This window comes from Anolis carolinensis, unplaced genomic scaffold (genome assembly GCF_035594765.1).
Source record: "Anolis carolinensis isolate JA03-04 unplaced genomic scaffold, rAnoCar3.1.pri scaffold_10, whole genome shotgun sequence".
NCBI lineage: Eukaryota > Metazoa > Chordata > Lepidosauria > Squamata > Dactyloidae > Anolis > Anolis carolinensis.
Genome location: NW_026943821.1, coordinates 28,136,886 through 28,157,175, shown reverse-complemented (window position 1 = coordinate 28,157,175; position 20,290 = coordinate 28,136,886). Strand labels below are relative to the sequence as shown.

The 20,290-nt window shown below is 46.6% G+C and overlaps 1 protein-coding gene across 2 annotated transcripts; it reads left to right on the top strand.

Annotated features, from left to right (window-relative positions):
- The first annotated feature begins 1,868 nt into the window (after positions 1–1,868).
- On the top strand, positions 1,869–19,966 carry fabp3 (fatty acid binding protein 3). Of its 2 annotated transcripts, XM_062962340.1 has the most exons (5): positions 1,869–1,889; positions 13,801–13,971; positions 15,682–15,854; positions 19,177–19,278; positions 19,696–19,966. In XM_062962340.1, the coding sequence occupies exons 2-5, from the start codon at positions 13,899–13,901 to the stop codon at positions 19,747–19,749; spliced, it is 402 nt and encodes a 133-aa protein (XP_062818410.1). In that variant the 5' UTR covers positions 1,869–1,889; positions 13,801–13,898; the 3' UTR covers positions 19,750–19,966. The 2 variants fall into 2 exon arrangements, with proteins under 2 accessions (XP_062818410.1, XP_062818409.1); XM_062962339.1 differs by lacking the exons at positions 1,869–1,889; positions 13,801–13,971 and adding an exon at positions 15,467–15,555 and having other exon boundaries at positions 15,656–15,854.
- Positions 19,967–20,290: the final 324 nt, after the last annotated feature.

Here is a 20,290-nt window from a genome sequence, read left to right as displayed (position 1 = left end):
ATCATTGTGCATGTCTCTTGTCTATTGTTGTGTTTTATATTGCGATTGTTTTTATTCGGGCTTGGCCCCATGTAAGCCGCCCTGAGTCCCCTTTGGGGAGATAGAGGCGGGGTATAAAAATAAAGTTATGACTATTATTATTATTACTATTATTATTATTATTCCAGGTGAAGAGGTCTGATTGAAGCAGAACAGAGCAGCACCATGGCTTCCCTCCATCTGGACCTTCCACTCCTTTGAAAAGCCTCCAAAGAAGGAGCCTCTAATCGACTTGGAGAGTTCTTCTGATGGACAGCTCTATCCAAGAAGTCCCTCCTCATGTTCAATGGGGTCTCCTTCCCTGACATATGAACCCATGGCTCCATTGGGTCCTCCTCTCCAGGGCCTCAGAAAGGAAGAAACTCCCTCTTCCTTAAGACAGCCTCTGACCTTGGGAGTGTGCCATTGGCCCCCCATTGGGTTCCATGGCATATTCAGTTCTCACACCATTACACCACGCTGGCTCTCACCTTCCGCTCCATTGCGTTGCAGTGGTTCCGCTACATTCTGCGAGAGCTTGTGCTCCTGCATTCTTTTGTATCCCTAGAGCAGCCTATTGGGTCCTACAGCTCAGGAGAGAGGAAGTTCCTGCTCGTGGATGCAAACTCACTGTGACAAGTAGAAGGTTCACATCTCGTTCATGGAAAACTACAGGCAAGCGTCACCCATTGCCTTCAAAGGCTTGCTCCACACACCGGCTGATCTAAGGAACTCCCCACTGTCTGTGGTCACGGATCAAGAGTAGCCTGGTGCGCTACTGGCTTTGTATGTCCTTCCTCTAACACAGGCATGGGCAAACTTTGGCCCTCCGGGTGTTTTGGACTTCAGCTCCCAGAATTCCTAACAACCTCAGGCCCCTTCTTTTTCCCTTGGCTGTAGCCAAGGGTGGTGGGGGGGGGGGGTAAGGAAGTTCAATCCTCCCCCGAAAATTTTCAGGGTTTTTTTTTTAAACTGGTTTACTCATCAATTTTAACTAATTAACCAATTCCCCATGAGTGTCCACTGAAGTTTATCAATGGAGACTGATTTCTAAATTATTTTGCATTATGGAATTACTCTTCATGATTCATTTTAAAAAGTTTCAACTCCCCCTGCCATGAAGTTTTTTTGTGGTTGTGGTCCTCTGTGTGTGTGTGTGTGTATGTGTGTAATAATCTCCTGGGCGGGAGAAAGAACCCTTGTCTGTTTGAGTCAGGTGTGACTGTTTCCAATGGCCCCCTTGGTTAGCATTGAATGGCCATTCAGTTTCAAGCAGACAAGAGTTCTTTCTTCCTCGCGCCCTGGACATCATTCCACAAATATATGAACCCCACTTGCACAGTTTCAACAGACCCCAAAGTCTCTGAGGGTGCCTGCCACCCTTTTTATTCTAGCATTGAATCCCTTGGTCATCGACATAAGGATGATTGTTAACCAAACTGAACTTCAGTTTGTACTGTCCGTACCAGATGATGAAAGACAACAAAAGAGGAGGCTTCTGCACAGAAAGGGGGGAAACGATGGCGTGGGTCCCAGTCTGTTGCCTCCTCCCTAGCAACCCCATCGCAAAGGAGATTGCTCCCCGGCTGATCCACATTGTTCCCAAATCGCCGGCTGCCGAGCGAATTCTGCTTAGCTGCCAGGACTATATTTAGACTCCTGCGAAAGGGGTTAGTGAGTTGCCTGGAGCCAGCAAAGCATCTGAGGAGGATGTCGGCACCACGGCAATCAATTGGGAATGAAAAACAACCAGGAGCTTTGAGTAAATCCTCTGGACTGAGCATGATGCGGCGGGAAGGGGTGGCGCACGGGCAGGCCAGGCCAAAGCCGGCTCTCACGACAGACAGACAGACAGACAGACAGACAGGCAGGCAGGCAGGCAGCGTGGACTGGACTGGCTTACAAACTGGCTCCACACACACACACACACACTTCCCCTCTTTGCTACGAGAAAGGATGAGGACACAGATCATTGCAGCATTGGATGCATTATGAAGAAGGGAAGGAGCAGCCTGGTCACACGATCATGGCAAGAACAGCTCTGGGAAGGAAGCCTCTTGTATGTCTGCACAGGCTCCAGGCATGAGCACACTTGGGCCCTCCAAAGGCTCCGGGTGTTTTGGACTCCAACTCCCACCATTCCTAATGGCCTATAGATAGAAATCCAGGCATGAGCAAACTCTGGTCCTCCAGGTGTTTTGGACTCCAACTCCCACCATTCCCGGCTGGGTCGTATTTCATCTTTTCAGACAGAAAAGCAATGTAACTCGATGAGCCAAGTTGCTTAGGGTGACGCACCTCGGATGAGCAGGGCCTTGGGGACCTCTTCCATCACCAGGTTTACAATGGATTTCATCATAATAGGGAGAGGAGGCCGAACATACATCCGCCCTGTCATTACCTGAGAACTGAAATGATCTTGGGGAGGGGGCGTCAAATTACACCCAATCCATTAATCCGATGAGTCCTGATCTACTGTTTGATGAGATGTGAATATAGGAGTCTTGAACAAAACAAAATCTTATTTTTCAAATGAGTTTCCATTTGCATATACATATTTGTGCCATGATTAAAATCGACCCTGAAGGAAAACGTGCATGTTGTTTTTAACAGACAAAAAAGCATCACTTTAGACCAGGCATGGGCAAATTTGGGCCCTCCCTCCAGGTGCTTTGGGCTTCAACTCCCATCATTCCTGACAGGCTATCCAAAAAAATCCCATAGGAAACCTACTCCGCTGACCGGAGACAGCATGGTGTCCTGAATTGGCTTAAACAGCTGATTTTAAAGCAGAGATAACTGATTTTAATGTTTAATGTTTTAATGTTGTGTATATTTACTAGCTGTGCCCGGCCACGTGTTGCTGTGGCGTAGTCCTAAGTGGGTTCTTGTTTGTGGAGGCAAGTGTGAATGTTGTAATTATTCACCTTGATTAGCATTTAATGGACTTGCAGCTTCAAAGTGTGGTTGTTTCCTCCCTGAGTGAATCCTTTGTTGGGACGTGTTAGCTGGCTCTGGTTGTTTCCTGTCTGGAATACCCTTATTTTCAGAGTGTTGTTCTTTTTTTACTGTCCAGATTGTAGAAGGTTTTTTTTAATGCTGACTACCAGTTTTTGTTCATTTTGATGGTTACCAGAAAACCAATAATAATAATAATAATAATGTCTCGCTGTTGGCGTGGGGTGGCAATTGAAGCCCTGCCCACCTGGCTAATGTCACCAAGTTTCCCGGGGGGCCTCTGCACATGCGTGGTTAGTAATTTTTGGTTTTGGGAGGGTTTCTGTAATTTGGACCTAATTTTATAGCGTTTTTGATAGAAAGACATAGATTGGATGACTATGTCTTTTGTGGCCAAATTTGGTGTGATTTGGTGCAGTGGTTTTGTTGTTTACTCCATGGGAATTATGCACATTACATTTTTATATCTATATATATAAAAGGGTAATGAAATTTCGGCCTAGGACAAAACAACAAAATGACACATCCCAGAAACACTAAACTTGGCAGCACAACCCCTCATCCATGCCTCTACGTTCATACAACAAAAATAAAATAAAAATAAAGTCCCAATTAGAGGGAGAGGAATAATTGTTTTTATCCAATTGCTGCCAGTTAGAAGGCTAAGCTCCGCCCACTTGGTCTCCTAGCAACCCATTCAGCCCAGGGGACAGGCAGAGTTAGGCCTCACTTAGGCCTCTTCCACACTGCCTATAAAATACAGATTATCTGATTTGAACTGGATTATATGGCAGTGTAGACTCAAGGCCCTTCCACACAGCTATATAACCCATTTATAATGGACTTAATGTCAGGGGAAAACCTTTACCCTTGACCTTAACTACCACCAATTCCTCAATACTTTATTTCCCAGACCACCAGACTTTGCCACAGCAACGCGTGGCCGGGCACAGCTAGTATACATATATATAGATATAGATAATTATTTTATGTCCTGGCATGGAATGCTTGCAGTATATATGTTGTGCTCTGTTGTGAGTCCCCTTTGGGGTGAGAAGGAGGGTGGGATATAAATGTTTTAAATAAATTTAAATAAATAAATACTAAAATAACCTGTTGCTGAGTGATGGATCAGGAGAGCAGGATGGGAGGAAGGAGGAGAGGAGAGAGAAGGAAGGGATGAAGGAAGGGTGGATGGATGGATGGATGGAAGGGAGGATGAGTGGATGGATGGATGGATGGATGGATGGGAGGGAGGGAAGGCAGGCAGGCAGGCAGGCAGGCACATATGGCTTCCTACTAAAGGGAGGCTGGCATTAAAAAATCTCTGTCGGGAGAGCTAATCCACAACCCAGCAGCCCAGACCAGGCATGTGTAGAATGGCAGGTACCAAGTGTGTTGTCCTCTGGGAGGAAGGAAGGCCGGGAGGAGGGGCCGGAGGAGAAACATGGAGGGGAGGGGGGGAGGGGGGGTCTTGAGTCGGTTTGTGAGCCAGGCTGAGCCCCGCCTTTGCAAACCATGGGGGGTCTGGGGGGCGAGGGCCTCTTCCAGGGCTGCTCTGCGCGCACGTCTCCCCCTCCCAAGCGCTTGGTAGATCCGGCAGGCAAGGCATCAGGCAGGCAACTTCCAGTCTGCGGATACCCAGAGCATCATGAAAGAGGTTCAGCCAAGGAGAGAGAGAGGATGCTAAGGAGCATGGAGGCTGCTTCGGCACAGTGAAGGCCACGGGCGCCTTTTCCCGGAGCAGACCCCCTGGTTCCCCGAATATCCCGCCCCTGAGGTCACCTCTGTGGACGCCGAGCTCTCCCTCTGGTAAGTGGACCAGGCTGCGCTCCCCTTGCCTTGCGCTTCATGCGGGGAGAAGGGAAGATGGAACATGGCAGGAGGAGGAGGAGGAGGAGGAGGAGGGAAGCGTGACAGGTGTCCATTTGGGATGCTCATCCCCTGGGGGCTCCCGTCAGTCCAAGGCATGGGTTGCTTGCACACATGCACACAGAACGGCGTGTTCAGTATATCCATATGGATGGCCAGCACCTGATCCTTGGGCATCCATCAGCAAGAGATGAGAGAGATTAGTAAGCCTCGGGTGCCCTGCAAGGAAATGGAACTTCCCCCAAAATAAGAATGTTGTTGTCTTGCTTTTTCCTCCTCGGTGGCCCTGTGTGCATCTCCAGATGTGTGTGTATTAAAAATGCCTCCATTACAAGGACCGGGATGCCCTTTGAGATAACGTGAGTGATTAAAGCCTATAATAGATAGAGCAGGAGTGTATGTTTCCTGTAGTTCATTCGTATTATGGACTCCTTGCTGTGGATGGTCACAACATCTGGGCAAGTTTGAACTTGTGTTGTCGGGTAGACCATCTCTGGTGTCTTCTGTGCATGTTGGCACAAGGAAGAACGTCCTTCTGGGTCCCTGAGAGCAGTGGGCTTGGAAAAGGGGGCAAATGTCTGCAATGAGGGGCTTCTTTGACACAGATGGGTCCAGGCCAAGAGACGTGCCCAAGCAAAGGTTTTGATGCTAATTCCATGTCATCAACTGACCACGTCTTCTCATTGTAATTCCTTTCTCCTCTCCCCGTCCTTCATGACATTATTTGACATCTCAATGAGATCTTGGAAACATATTCAGGAGTCGCTTCATGGACCATAACCATCCACACCTGGAGGCCCCAAACCAAGGTGGGGGGCAGGGAACTGACCCTCCTTTCTGGGAGTTGTAGTTCACCCAAATCCAAGGAAACTGTGGCCTCCACCCATGCTGGACCTGGACCATACTTGGCACACAGGACCTCCACCACTCACTCAACCTACTGGAGGGGTTTGAGGGGACTGATTCGCCACAGTGGGAGTTGTAGTTCACCCTACAGCCAGAGAGCACACTGGGCCCCACTTCAGTGTATGGCAGTGTAGAAGGGCCCTCCGTTTAGGATCAAATGGACCAGAAAAGGAGACTTGAGGTCACCTGAACATTTTTGGAGCCCATCTCAAATCAGTCCCAGGTAGCATGACAATGATTGTAGATGGTGGGTACTGTACTACTACTACTACTACTACTACTACTACTACTGTGTTTATTTATCTCCCACCTTTTCTCTCCATACGGAGAGAAACAAGTATTAAGACAGTTTTAAACATCATTAAAAGCATATGAAATCGCAGCAGCCCCATGTGATCTTAAAAACCTTCTTCTTTAAAAGCCTAGACTATGGTACTAAAAATACTATTGCACCAGAACATATGTTAAGCCCACCGAGGGATGTCTTCATTAACAAAAGCTGGTGTCCTGAGAAAGAAAATGCCACGACGTGCCTTCTGTGTTTGCATGCCTTTCATAAACAGGGCCAGAGAATCGGTGCTCTGACATTTTGAGTCCTCTCGAGGAGATGGAGTGGAGTATAAATAAAGGATTGTTGTTGTTGTTGTTGTTGTTGTTGTTATTCCTCCTTTTCACTTACAGTGACCTTCGGAGGAACCCTTCCTCAAGCCACCTTTTCAGTCTGAAAATGACGGAGGTCGAGCCAGTGCTGGACTTTGCATCTTCGGGGCGCACCGGCCGGAGGAATGCCTTGCCCGACATCCTTGGTTCGCCGGCGGGTGTTGGGCCGACCGACCTGCCACTGAAACTGGCAGAAATGTCTCTAAACTCAGGTAGAGGACAACGGTCTTCTCTTAGGTTCCTGTTCCCATTGGTGGTCACCACCAGTATAACTCTTCAACTTCCTTCCCTTTATTCGGATGGGGAATGGTGTGTTCAAACATTACATAGCAATGGCATGCAGATCAGTAGCCAGGAAAAAATTAAAACTTTTTCACCCCGAGATGGCTTTTGCGGCCTCTGTCTTCTGATCTGACAGGAGATTTCAACAAGGCCCTGAAATGACCACCATCATGCAAAGCTTCTTCACCGTCCTGGAGGGCTCTTAGCCACCATGTTCCTTCCTTGAGCTGTCCTCTCCGCATAAGGATGGGCTGTGTGCACTGTCCTTATGCCGGGAGGAGGGCAAGACATGCAGTGGCTGAGAGGCTCTCAGATGCTATGTGCCTCCCTTGAACTGTCCTCCCCGTATAAGAATGAGACCACTCACACTTGTCTTTATGTCAGGAGGAGGGCGAGATACACAGTGGCTGAGAGCACTCCAGAAGGCTCTCAACTGCTGCATGTCTTCCTTGAGCTGTCCTCCCCACATAAGGATGAGACCGATCACACTTGTCCTTATGTCAGGAGGAGGACGAAACACAAGAGCACTCCTGAAGGCTCTCAGCGGCTGCGTGTCTTCCTCCCCCATCATTTCAGCATAAAGGCACAGCCAGCCACCACGTCCTTATGCCAAGAGGAGAGGGAAAATTAGGGGAGGGCCTGAGGTAAGCACCCAGGGCCTCAGTTTGCCCACGCCTGCTCTACTCTATTTTCCCAGATAACATGGATCCAGGACTCAATTTCCTGGGAAAAGATCAACCAGAGAACGGTTTCATGTGCTCTCCCTGAAGCCTGTAGTCATCTGAGGCCACAGAAAGTGTTGAGTCCCTCATCAGTCGATGATACCGTCTTGCATCTCTCTCTCTCTCTCTCTTATCCCCATAGAAAGGTCCCAAGAAATGCAGTCGCCGGCGACGGAGGTGCCCCTGCAAGCATCTCAAAGTCCAGAGCTGAAAGATACTTCCTAACCCTTTCCCTGCAGACATGGGAAGCCAGCTGGAATTCAAAAGACTTCCTCCGCAGAAGAAGCTCGCTTGTCATTTTCTGGGAATACCCGACAAGATCGATCTTGCAACCCTCTGTGTGAAGGCTTGACTGAGAAGAATGTAGCCATGCGTTTTGTGAAGACACGTGAGAAACTGTTTCTCCTTGGGTAGGACACGGGAGAGGAAGTGAATGAAGAAAGGGAAGGAGTGGCTTGGAAGGTCTCTTGGTTCTCCCACCTCGGACTCCAGAACACGGGGAGCTGCCTTGTGGGGCGACACGCTCACCGTCCATTGAGCTCAGTACTGTCTACATTGGTTGGTGGAAGAAGTCTCCAAGGATGTCAACACAGAGCTCTTTTTCAGGTGCTGAGAACTGAATGTGGGATCCTTACATGCAGGGCAGGTGTTCTATTACTGTGTGGTGGCCCTTCCCTAAATGGCGCACAATCACTAAGATGATCGCAAGAATAGTGAAGGATCAACTGATTGTTGTTGATGTTAACAGAGCCCTTCGCTGTGATGTTTGAAGGCACATAATGCGGCTCAGAACTGGCATGAAAAAGGCCAACTCTGAGCTGCATTGCGGCCATACATCACGAGCCCAGAGAACACGGGTGGTGGTGGATGCCGCACCGAGATCCGCGATAACTATCCCCACTGCAACAACACAAGCGAAGGTTCAAATCCTGCAACAGGATTCCGACCTTCCCTAGTGTACGTGTGTGTGTTTTTAAGCTGGAAGGACAACCAAAGTTGGCCCATGCGTGAGCTAGATCCCAGCTTATAGAATCTATGATTCTATGATTCTATAAGCTGGGATCTAGCTCACGCATGGGCCAACTTTGGTTGTCCTTCCAGGTGTTTTGGACTCCAACTCCCACCATTTCTAACAGCCTCAGGCCCTTTCCTTTTCCCCCTCAGCCGCTTAACCAGTGTCCCTTACTGATGACCTATCAGCAGGTAGCTACATTTAATCCATCTTCTTCTCTCCTGTGTGACTCAGTCCGAGTATCTGCCTGCATTGTATGCAATGATCTGATCAGTTAAGCGACTGGGGGGGGGGGGAGGAAGGGGCTTCAGGCTGTTAGGAATGGTGGGAGTTGGAGTCCAAAACACCTGGAAGGACAACCAAAGTTGGCCCATGTTTGTTCTAGCTCAATCAAGTGGCTCACCAAGTTAAATCGCATTAGCCTGCATGTGTTCTGTGCACGTACCAGGCTACTGTGATACCTGCACTGCATTATATGGCCGCGTCGATGCAGCTTGTGCAAAAGACCCTTGTTTGGGACTTGGCTCATTCCACCAACAGATCTCGTTGTCTTTTTTCCCACCCTGAAACTTCAAGAAAACCAAGTTGCATGTGTGAGATCGGTTGTTCTGTTTGTCTGTCACCCTGTTAATCCGTGACACGGATGGAAATTTATCCTGCTTTTTTATCTGGAAAGTGTTGTGACTTGTGGAATAAAATGATCCTGATCTCCACCAAAGGAAACTCGGGAACTATTGTTACAAATATTTGCTGTTTGTTGCGCTCTAGCCCGGGAAGGAACACCTTGTCACCCAGCTCCACACAGAGTCCAGTGTGCGCTAACTAAAGCAGTTTGTTTACAGAAAGCAAATACAGAAGGGAAAAGAGACGTTTCCCAAAAGGAGTCCAAAAGGAGCCCCATGCGCAGTGTGTCTCCGGTCAGCAGGTGTCGCCACATGCGCCAGGCTTCTCTCCATGAGACTCTTGGAATGGCAGGATGACCCTCCAGGATTCAGTCCATTCCCCCAAAGAGGGTCCCATTCCTACCTTTCACCTCCACAGAAGAACAAAACAGAACAAACAATCTAGGCTGAATCGTAGGCATGGGCCAACTTCGTCCCTCCAGAAAACCTTAAGGCCAGATAATCCAGGTTATCAAAGCAGAAAATTCACATTATCTGTTGCTGAAGCTTTCGTGGCCAGAATCACTGGGTTGCTGTGACTTTTTCAAGCTGTCTGGCCATGTTCCAGAAGCATTCTCTCCTGATGTTTCGTCCACATCTATGGCAGGCATCCTCAGAAGGTTCCAACAGATCCCTCAGCCTCTGAGGATGCCTGCCATAGATGTGGGTGAAACGTCAGGAAGAATGCTTCTGGAGCATGGCCATACGGCCTGGAAAACTCACAGCAACCCACATTATTTTGAACTGGATTATTTTAGGGCCCTTCCACACAACCATATACACCAGTTCAAAGCAAATAATGCAAAGGTGTTTGGGTGTTTCTGGAGCAATAGTTTGAAAGGTAATATTTGCAGGGCCTTGTGCTGGGTGGATTCCCCATCATGCGCACCCACAGTGCCAAATGTGCTGAGCCGTGCGGTTCCGAAGGCCCTTTGCTCCACTTCCGCCCATTCGTTCCCTCCTCGAGGCCACTTGAGCAGCCGCGTGGTGTAATCACGGTGTCCAGGTGTCCGGGCAGTTAAACGGTAACTGCGGCCAGAGTGGGCAGAAGTCATAAGTTAACTGGATTTGGACTTACAAACCAAAACTCATTCTCAAACACAGCCATACTCTGATATTTTGGACTCGAGGGTGTCAGCAAAATATCAAACATTTTCAATTGGAGTTTCAAGCCAAGGGTCGGCACATGGTCCTGCAGACTGTACTCAACGAATTTCTGTGCACACGGCATGTATCTTATTTGTGGTGCAAAAAAAGCACAAAAGAACAATGCAATATGGATAACAAAGAACACTTGTAAGTAACCAACATAAACTTACCAGGATTTTTTCCAAGGGGAATGGTAGGGACACGGGGAAGGGTCGGAGTGTTTGGATTAGTGTTAGGAAATTAATCAGTCTTAACAAATATCTAATAAATTGCCAAGAGAGAGGAGAGTGATATGGATGGCAAGGAAAAAATATGATATAATACTTTACTATATCACATTCAGGTTTTAATCTCTGTTACTGTCACATCCATTGCTTAAATTACTTTTTAAAATCCCCCCAGAAATGGGTGCACTTTCCATATAAAAAAGGGGTCTTATTGTCATTATCTTTAAACCTATTAGTCCAGTCTTTCTTTTTTAATCCTGCTGTTGTTAAAGCCATTGGGAGCCCGTATTGCTTGCTGACCTACTCCAGGTTATTCAGAACATATCAGCAGAACCAGGTCTGCTTTCTCTTTCCAGTCACCTGATTTGTCCCATCTCGCTCCCGCCATGCCTCTGGCCGTCTGCCAGGGTCCAGTTCCTGGAGCAGGTCACTCTCAGTAAGGTCACTTTGCACCACTGACCCGTTTGATCCCTCCAGGGCCGCGTTCCCGGCCTGGCCCTGGGCCCACGGGTGGACGGAGCGGACGCAGGCAGGAAGGGGACGGGATCTTTGTCCCGACACTTGCTCACCCCCGCTGTTATGCCCCCCTCCTTCCCACAACGGTCAGGAATGGTGGGAGTTGTAGTCCAAAGCACTGGGAGGGAAGGCCGCAGTTGGCCCAGGCCTGATGTAGACGCACCCTCAGTCAGTGTGCCATTGGGAGCCCAGATTCCTTGCTGAGCCAGGACAGGTCATGTGTGAATTACGCTTACAGGTATAGCTCAGTTAATGAAGTGTCGTGTTCCTGGGCAGCGCAACAAACCCATGTGTTTTTTCAATGTGCGAGGGAGGGAGGGGCTCAAGCAACTTTCCCCTCTGTTTTCCTCTTCACACAACACACCCAGCAAGAGAAGCTCCAGAGAGTTCCTGTTTGCCTTGCCTGCTGTCCTGGGCTCCTTAGGATCAAGTGGAAGACAACCCCCTGCTTCTCCAGCTCAGCTTGGGCTGCACGGTTTGCTATCATAATAATAATAATAATAATAATAATAATAATAATAATAATAATAATAATAATAATAATAATAATGCCATGCCAAAAGATCTCAGCCGGCATTTGGAAACAATAGACATTGACAAAATCACGATCTGCCAACTGCAAAAGGCCACCCGACTGGGATCTGCACGCATCATCCGAAAATACATCACACAGTCCTAGACACTTGGGAAGTGTTCGACTTGTGATTTTGTGATATGAAATCCAGCATGTCTATCTTGTTTTCTGTGTCATAATATAATAATAGTCATAATAGTCATAATAGTAATAATAGTAATAATACTAATAATAATAATAATAATAATAATAATAATAATAATACATCACACAGTCCTAGACACTTGGGAAGTGTTCGACTTGTGATTTTGTGATACGAAATCCAGCATGTCTATCTTGTTTTCTGTGTCATAATATAATAATAATAATAGTAATAATAATAATAATAGTAATAATAGTAATAATAGTAATAATAATAATAATAATAATAATAATAATAATACATCACACAGTCCTAGACACTTGGGAAGTGTTCGACTTGTGATTTTGTGATACGAAATCCAGCATATCTATCTTGTTTGCTGTGTCATAATATAATAATAATAATAATAGTAATAATAATAGTAGTAGTAATAATAATAATAATAATAATAATAATAATAATAATAATACATCACACAGTCCTAGACACTTGGGAAGTGTTCGACTTGTGATTTTGTGATACGAAATCCAACATGTCTATCTTGTTTGCTGTGTCATAATATAATAATAATAATAACTGTTACTTCATTTTTGTATCCCGCCTCCATCTCCTGAAGGGACTTGGGGCGGCTCACACGGGGACAGGCCCAACAACACAAGTTAAAACACAGAACAATCCATTAAAAACATTATAACGACATAAAACAATAAAACACATCAACAGAATTAAAACTACAGGACCATAATAACAAGTAAACATTCAGAGGGTAAAATTGTGCCACAGATAGATTGCTTCAGCCCAGCTGAACTTGGGCCCTCCCGCCAGGTGTTTGGGACTGCAACTCCCACCATTCCTACATCCATCCATGTTTCCCATCCATATATACATATACATATACAGTAGAGTCTCACTTATCCAACACTCACTTACCCAACGTTCTGGATTATCCAACGCATTTTTGTAGTCAATGTTTCCAATGCATTGTGATATTTTGGTGCTAAATTCGTAAATACAGTAATTACTACATAGCATTGATGTGTAATGAACTAATTTTTCTGTCAAATTTGTTGTATAACATGATGTTTTGGTGCTTAATTTGTAAAATCATAACCTATTTTGATGTTTAATAGGCTTCTTCTTAATATTTCCTTATTATCCAACATATTCGCTTATCCAACATTCTGCCGGCCCGTTTATGTTGGATAAGTGAGACTCTACTGTATGTATGTGTATATATATATATATACTAGCTGTGCCCGGCCACGCGTTGCTGTGGCAAAGTGGTGGTGGTATTGGTTAAAAATTGTTGTGTAATTTTTATTTGACGTTATTTGCATTTTTTTATTAATTTTATTGTAAGTTATCTTTTTATTTATTATATTTTATTATTTTCTTGTATTATTTTTAGATATTTTCTGTTATTATAGTATTTTATTGTATCAATTTTTGTGTGTTTTTTATTATTTTTTCTTGGGTTGCTAGGAGACCAAGTTGGAGGAGCTTAGCCTTCTAACTGGCAGCAATTGGATAAAAGCAATTATTCCTCTCCCTCTAATTAGGACTTTGTTTTTCTTTTCTTTTTGTTGTATCAACCTAGAGCCGTGGATGATGGGTTTGTTGTCAAATTTCGAGGTTGGGGGCCTGTAGTTTTGTTGTTTTGTGGGTCGCCGTGATGCCATCACTCATTTATATATATAGATAGATATATAGGCCCGACTTGCCTCGTTTCTAACGGACACCTCACAACCTGAGGAGTCCTGCCATAGATGTGGGCGAAACGACAGGAGAGAATGCTGCTTCTGGAACATGGCCAGGCAGCCCGGAAAAATCCGCAGGCGGTGCATGGTGGTGGGACTCCCGCCAGCGGTGGGTTTGGCACCTGCGGCTGCCGGGGCGGAGTGGGGGGGGGGGGGGGGGGCGCGCATTCACGCGTGTTTCGTGGGGAGGGGGGAGGGGGGCCGGCCACGTGCGGAGAGAGAGAGCTCTCTCTCTTCCCCCCTCCCTCCCTCCCTCCCTCCCTCCCTCCCTCGCTCTCACATGTGATCCGCCCGAGCTATTTAAAGCGGCTGAGCGCGCCTGGGCAGAGGAGCCTCCAGACAGACCGACAGCCATCATCCATCCCTCCACCCGCCCGCCTCGCCTCGCCCATTGGCGGAGAAGGAAGGAAGGGAGGAAGGAAGACCCGGGCGCCGGAGGCCATGGCCGAAGCCTTCGCGGGCACCTGGAACCTGCTGGACAGCAACGGGTTCGACGACTACATGAAAGCCATCGGTGAGGGCGGGGGGGGGGGGGGGATGCCCAGGGCGGGTCTTGCCAAGGGAGGGGGGGGCTCTCTCTCCCTGTCTCTCCCTCTCCCTCTCTCTCCCTCTCTCTCTCTCTCTCTCTCTCTCTCTGTCCCTCTCGCACTCCATCTCCCATCGTGGCCCCTTCCTGCCCACGGCCACATGGGAAGGGGAGTCTCTCCCACCCTCCCGAGGACTGGCAGCCGCCCCCTCCCTCCCTCCCCCCCCCCCTCCCTGCAGGGCGAGAGCACCGCGATGCAAGGAAGGCATTTCCCGCTTGCCCCCCCCCCTCCCCCCCTCCTCGCCGCCTTCTTCGCCCGCCTTTCTCTGGCCAAGGACTGACCACCCTCCCTCCAAGACCAGCTTTTTCCAGACCTTTGACCAGGCAGACTTGGGCTCTCCCGCCAGGTGTTTTGGACTCCAGCTCCCACCATTCCTAACAGCCTATCTATACAATTCCTATAAATGTTATCAAATGCCTTCTCTGCATCCAAGAACATTATCACTCATTGCTGCTCTTCATGCTTCTATAGATGTTCTATAGTATTCTGTACCATATATTCCAGACCTGGGCCAACTTCGGCTCCCTCCGGGTGTTTTGGACTCCAGCTCCCACCATTCCTAACAGCCTATCCATAAAAGTCCAATGAATGTTATCAAATGCCTTCTCTGCATCCAAGAACATCATCACCCCTTGCTGCTCTTCATGCTTCTATAGGTGTTCTATAGTATTCTGTACCATATATTCCAGACCTGGGCCAACTTCGGCTCCCTCCGGGTGTTTTGGACTCCAGCTCCCACCATTCCTAACAGCCTATCCATAAAAGTCCAATGAATGTTATCAAATGCCTTCTCTGCATCCAAGAACATTATCACTCATTGCTGCTCTTCATGCTTCTATAGATGTTCTATAGTATTCTGTACCATATATTCCAGACCTGGGCCAACTTCGGCTCCCTCCGGGTGTTTTGGACTGCAACTTCATCATCATCATCATCATCATCATTTAATTACTTATTAATCGCCCTCCATCCAAGATGCTCTAGGCGATTTACAAGATAAAATAGTAAAGGATAAAAATACATACATACAAATATTGATAAAAATTAACATAGATTAAAAGCTCTGGTAAAGAGCCAGGTGTTCTATGGTATTCTGTACCATATATTCCAGACCTGGGCCAACTTCGGCTCTCCCTCCGGGTGTTTTGGACTGCAACTCCCACCATTCCTAACAGCCTATCTAGAATAGTCCAATGAATGTTATCAAATGCCGTCTCTGCATCCAAGAACATCAACCATAAAGCATTATCCCTAAGAGAAATTGCATTATCAGGTGAATTCAGCAGATGTAATGTACCTATTTGAGGTCCTGCCACCTGTGTACATCCATGTTATTGGTGCACCCAGTCACCTCTCACCCTTCGGTAACTCCATGGATTTCATTGTGTTTTCTTAATCAAGGCAAACTCGGTTGTTTCCCCAGTTCTTTCCTCTCCGATGGAGCCTTTCTGCCGAGAAAGATTACTGCGGAGAGAGAAAAAATGGATGAAAATAATAAATAAACCACCAAGGTATTTGTAGCTGTTAATTATGGATGATGTATCCTATTTATTTGCTTGGTTAAAAATAAATTATTCATCCCGAGTGTTTTTAGGACACTTATGGCGGCAGTTGTGTTTGTATTTTGTCTCCGTCAGGCGTGGGCTTTGCCACGAGGCAGATTGCGAACCTGACCAAGCCTACGACCATCATTGAGGTCGCGGGGGACAAGGTCACCGTGAAAACCCAGAGCACCTTCAAGAGCACCGAGATCAGCTTCCAACTGGGAGAGGAATTTGACGAAACGACAGCCGACGACAGGCACGTCAAGGTAAGAAAGAGATGGGCTTGGGCGCCAAGGCTAGTTGAGCAGGCGCTGCCCGATTCTCACTTGGAGTTCTGCAAAAGTGTCGTGAAAGGGCCCTCTCTTGTTATCAGATCCTGAACAAACAGTTCCCATTGCCATGGCTTTAAATGGCACAGACCAGGCCTGGGCCAACTTGGGCCCTCCCTCCCTCCAGGTGTTCTGGACTCCAACTCCCACCATTCCCACCAGCCTACCTATAAAAATCCAGTGAATGTTATCAAATGTCTTCTCTGCATCCAGTGACATCAACAGGGGTGCTTTGATGGTGCTTTTCCCGCATGGCAGAAGGGGGTTGGACTAGATGGCCCACGGGGTCTCTTCCGACATTTTTATTATTATTGCCATTGATATTGAGCCTGGATGGCCATCTGTTGGGGGTGCTTTGATGGTGCTTTTCCCGCATGGCGGAAGGGGGTTGGACTAGATGGCCCATGGGGTCTCTTCCGACTCTATTATTATTATTATTGCCATTGATATTGAGCCTGGATGGCTATCTGTTGGGGGTGCTTTGATGGTGCTTTTCCCGCATGGCGGAAGGGGGTTGGACTAGATGGCCCATGGGGTCTCTTCCGACTCTATTATTATTGCCATTGATATTGAGCCTGGATGGCTATCTGTTGGGGGTGCTTTGATGGTGCTTTTCCCGCATGGCGGAAGGGGGTTGGACTAGATGGCCCATGGGGTCTCTTCCAACTCTATTATTATTATTGCCATTGATATTGAGCCTGGATGGCTATCTGTTGGGGGTGCTTTGATGGTGCTTTTCCCGCATGGCGGAAGGGGGTTGGACTAGATGGCCCATGGGGTCTCTTCCGACTCTATTATTATTATTATTGCCATTGATATTGAGCCTGGATGGCCATCTGTTGGGGGTGCTTTGATGGTTTTCCCGCATGGCGGAAGGGGGTTGGACTAGATGGCCCATGGGGTCTCTTCCGACTCTATTATTATTATTATTGCCATTGATATTGAGCCTGGATGGCCATCTGTTGGGGGTGCTTTGATGGTGCTTTTCCCGCATGGCGGAAGGGGGTTGGACTAGATGGCCCACGGGGTCTCTTCCATGATTCTGCCCAAGTTCCAGCCCAGCCCCCTGGCCCTTGTGCCCGGCTGGCCCCGTCCTGTCCTGAGATGCTCCTCCTTCCAGCCGGCCTCCAGCCCTCCTGGCCCAGGCCGGGCATGTGCTCCTCTCACTGTTTGTCCTCTGGCGGCCCGCCAGCCCCGCTGAGTGACTTTGGAGGTCAAGTGTGCAGCTTGTCAGTAATTTTGCACACACTTGCTTGGGATGGGGAGCCAATGAGAGGTTTCCATGGCCCTCGTGAGGCTGGTGACACGACTGTTCCACCACTTCATCACTGGGATTTTATCCAAGGTAAATTACACATAAGCAGTTTTCTTTCTCTCATTTAGGGACAGAGAGGGCTGCCATTTAACCCTCAGAAGCTCCAGGAAAGGCTGTCTTTTAACCTTTCTTCCTTTAACATTCCCTATCAGATTAATAGCCCAAAACTGCATTTAAAAAACAAGTTACCCCTTTCAATCCCAGCCTTCCTATTATATGGTTTTTGTGTTGTCGAAGGCTTTCATGGCCGGGATCACAGGGTTGTTGTATGTCTTTCGGGCTGTGTGGCCATGTTCCAGAAGTATTCTCTCCTGGTGTTTCGCCCACATCTGTGGCAGGCATCCTCAGAGGTGTTGAGGCATGGTTAAACTAGGCAAGGCAAGGAAAAAATATATATCTGTGGAGAGTCCAGGCTAATGACTGAACAAAGGATGCCCCCTCAGGCAAGAGACAAACCTTTCCAATGCTAATTAGGGTGATTAACTGAAACATTAATGCTAGCTTCCAACTGACACACCCTGGACTTTCCACAGATATATATTTTTTCCTCTCCTTGCCTAGTTTCTCCATACCTCACAACCTCTGAGGATGCCTGCCATAGATGTGGGCGAAACGTCAGGAGAGAATACTTCTGGAACATGGCCACACAGCCCAAAAGACATACAACAACCCTATATGGATTTTATCTTGCAATGCTTTTTAAATTCTTTCTAAGGCTTTTTGGAACCATCACACATTTCCCATGCAAGATGAAACAATAAGCTGTAAAGCAGTGACATTGACAGCCTACTGGCTGTTAGGAATGGTGGGAGTCGGAGTCCAAAACACCCAGAGGGAGGGCCAAAGTTGGCCCAGGCCTGGACCATATGGTATAGAATGCTATAGAATATCTACAGGCGCATGAAGACCAGCAGGGAGTGATGATGTTCTTGGATGCAGAGAAGGCATTTGACAACATTCATTGGGCAGCGGCACAGCACATCTACAGAAGATCTTGCCAACCAGAAGGTCTGCAATTCAAGCCGCGGGCAGGGTGAGCTCCCGCCATCAGCCTAGCTTCTGCCTACCCACCTTAAACTCACTGGATGAAAGACGAGATATGAATGCAAGTAATGCTAACCAACAGATGAAGGCAGAGACAAATAAGCCAGCACTCTCGCCAGGTCCACTTATTCAAAAATGACTCATTTCTAATTGATTCAAAAGCCATCCGAGGGAGAGAGCAGAGCTAGACGGAAAGTACTTGTTAGCACTCAGTGGTAGCTTATCTTTCATGCCTGTTATCTCTCAGCTTTGTGGAGGGAGGGAGGCAGGAAGGGGGGGGCACCATGGCTGTTTCCAGGATTGTAGCGGCAGCAGCGGAGCCCGGCCGAGGATTGTGGCAAAGTGCCATGACACTGGAAGTGGCGTCATCGGTGGCGAGCAGCACGCCTTGCCAGCACTCGACCATGTCGCTGACACCTGTTCGCAATAAATTAGCACCATGTGCCTTGGTGTTTCATTTCATTTCCACTCTTTTATCCCATGAGAATGGAGGGGAAAGGCCAAGGAAAGTGTAATAAGTTGTCCGAGAGAAGATAAAGCAGGGTATAAATAATAATAATAATAATAATAATAATAATAATAATAATAATAATAATACATTGCCTCTAAATATCCTGGAAGAAAGAATGCATGCACGTACCAATGTTATTTGCAAAACACTAATGAATGAGAAGGGTATTCACTGCAGGATCTTACGCATTTGCCGGTCTTGGGTAAATGCTCTTTTTCTATAAACCATTAATAGCTTTCTTTCTTTCAGATGTTTTGGACAATGGCAATTACTATACGAATAGCAAACCAAAAAATTTCAGAGACAAGAGTTTCCCATTCCTAGTCTATTTCTCCAATTCTCAGAGCAATTGAATGAGCTTGTGTTTTTTTTCCTCTCTCTCTCTCAAGTCTCTTGTGACGTTAGATGGTGGAAGACTTGTTCACGTGCAGAAATGGGAAGAAAAGGAGACCTCGCTCATTCGAGAACTGAAAGACGAGAAACTCATTTTGGTGAGATGATCAAAGTACATTTCTGGTGGTTACTACTAGAGTAACCTATAACCTAACGCAGGAACTGCATGTACCTCTGGGCTCCAGTCTGTTGCAAATCCCACAGGGACTTCCCAGTATGTCCCAGTGAGATTGTATTATACCACTATACTGTACTATCATTAGTAATATTACTTGTAATATATAATTAATATTATTATATTGTATTATATATTTATTGTATTACATTATATTATTAGCAATATTATATGTATATACAATATATTATGTTATGATATATTATTGCATATTATAAACAGCACCTTTTTCTTAATGAGAATTTTCTCCCATTTGCAAATGTCTACAGGTGCATTCAGATGAATGTTTTCATTAGTAAAGGTTTTAAATATACATATACTATCTTTGCTTGCCTTTCAGACGCTGACGATGGGCAACGTGATCTGCACTCGTACCTATCAAAAAGCTGTATAGATTTTTAATGCTCGTCATCCAATGACGAATTCGTTGCCAAATCGCCTGTATGATTTCCTCCGTGTTTTTGTATCTCGATTGCACCTTTTTTGAATCCATCTGTTGCCAAGGTCTTTCCAGCTGCTTCTTATCCTTGCAACCCAATTTTATTTTCTACTTTTAAACTATTGACAAGTGGGAAAACAATGTGGAGTGTAATAAACGTAAGCTGTGGTTACCCGGCCGTGTCTGAAAAGTGGTGTCGGCCTGTGTTTGGAAGTGCTTGTCATTAAGGTTTTATTGGGATGGTGACCAATAAATACGGACCGCAGTTTCATAGCATAGTCCACGTTGCATACATTACATTACATTATGCATAAAATCAGGATCATATTTTGAATGATCATAGAATCATGGAGTTGGTGAATCTTATCAAAGACCTTACTGAAATGAAGATATGCTTGATATACACATACATATCATTCCCTTCATCTACCATGCTTGTAACTCTATAAAAAGAGAGAGATTAGGTTAATCTGGCATTCTTTTCTAAGTGCTTACA

Coding starts and splice junctions, on each gene's coding strand:
- fabp3 (XM_062962339.1), top strand. CDS start 15,482: ATGGAGCCTTTCTGCCGAGAAAGATTACTGCGGAGAGAGAAAAAATGG. Junction 15,855..19,176: donor CCGACGACAGGCACGTCAAG/GTAAGAAAGAGA, acceptor CTCTCTCTCAAG/TCTCTTGTGACGTTAGATGG. Junction 19,279..19,695: donor AAGACGAGAAACTCATTTTG/GTGAGATGATCA, acceptor CTTGCCTTTCAG/ACGCTGACGATGGGCAACGT.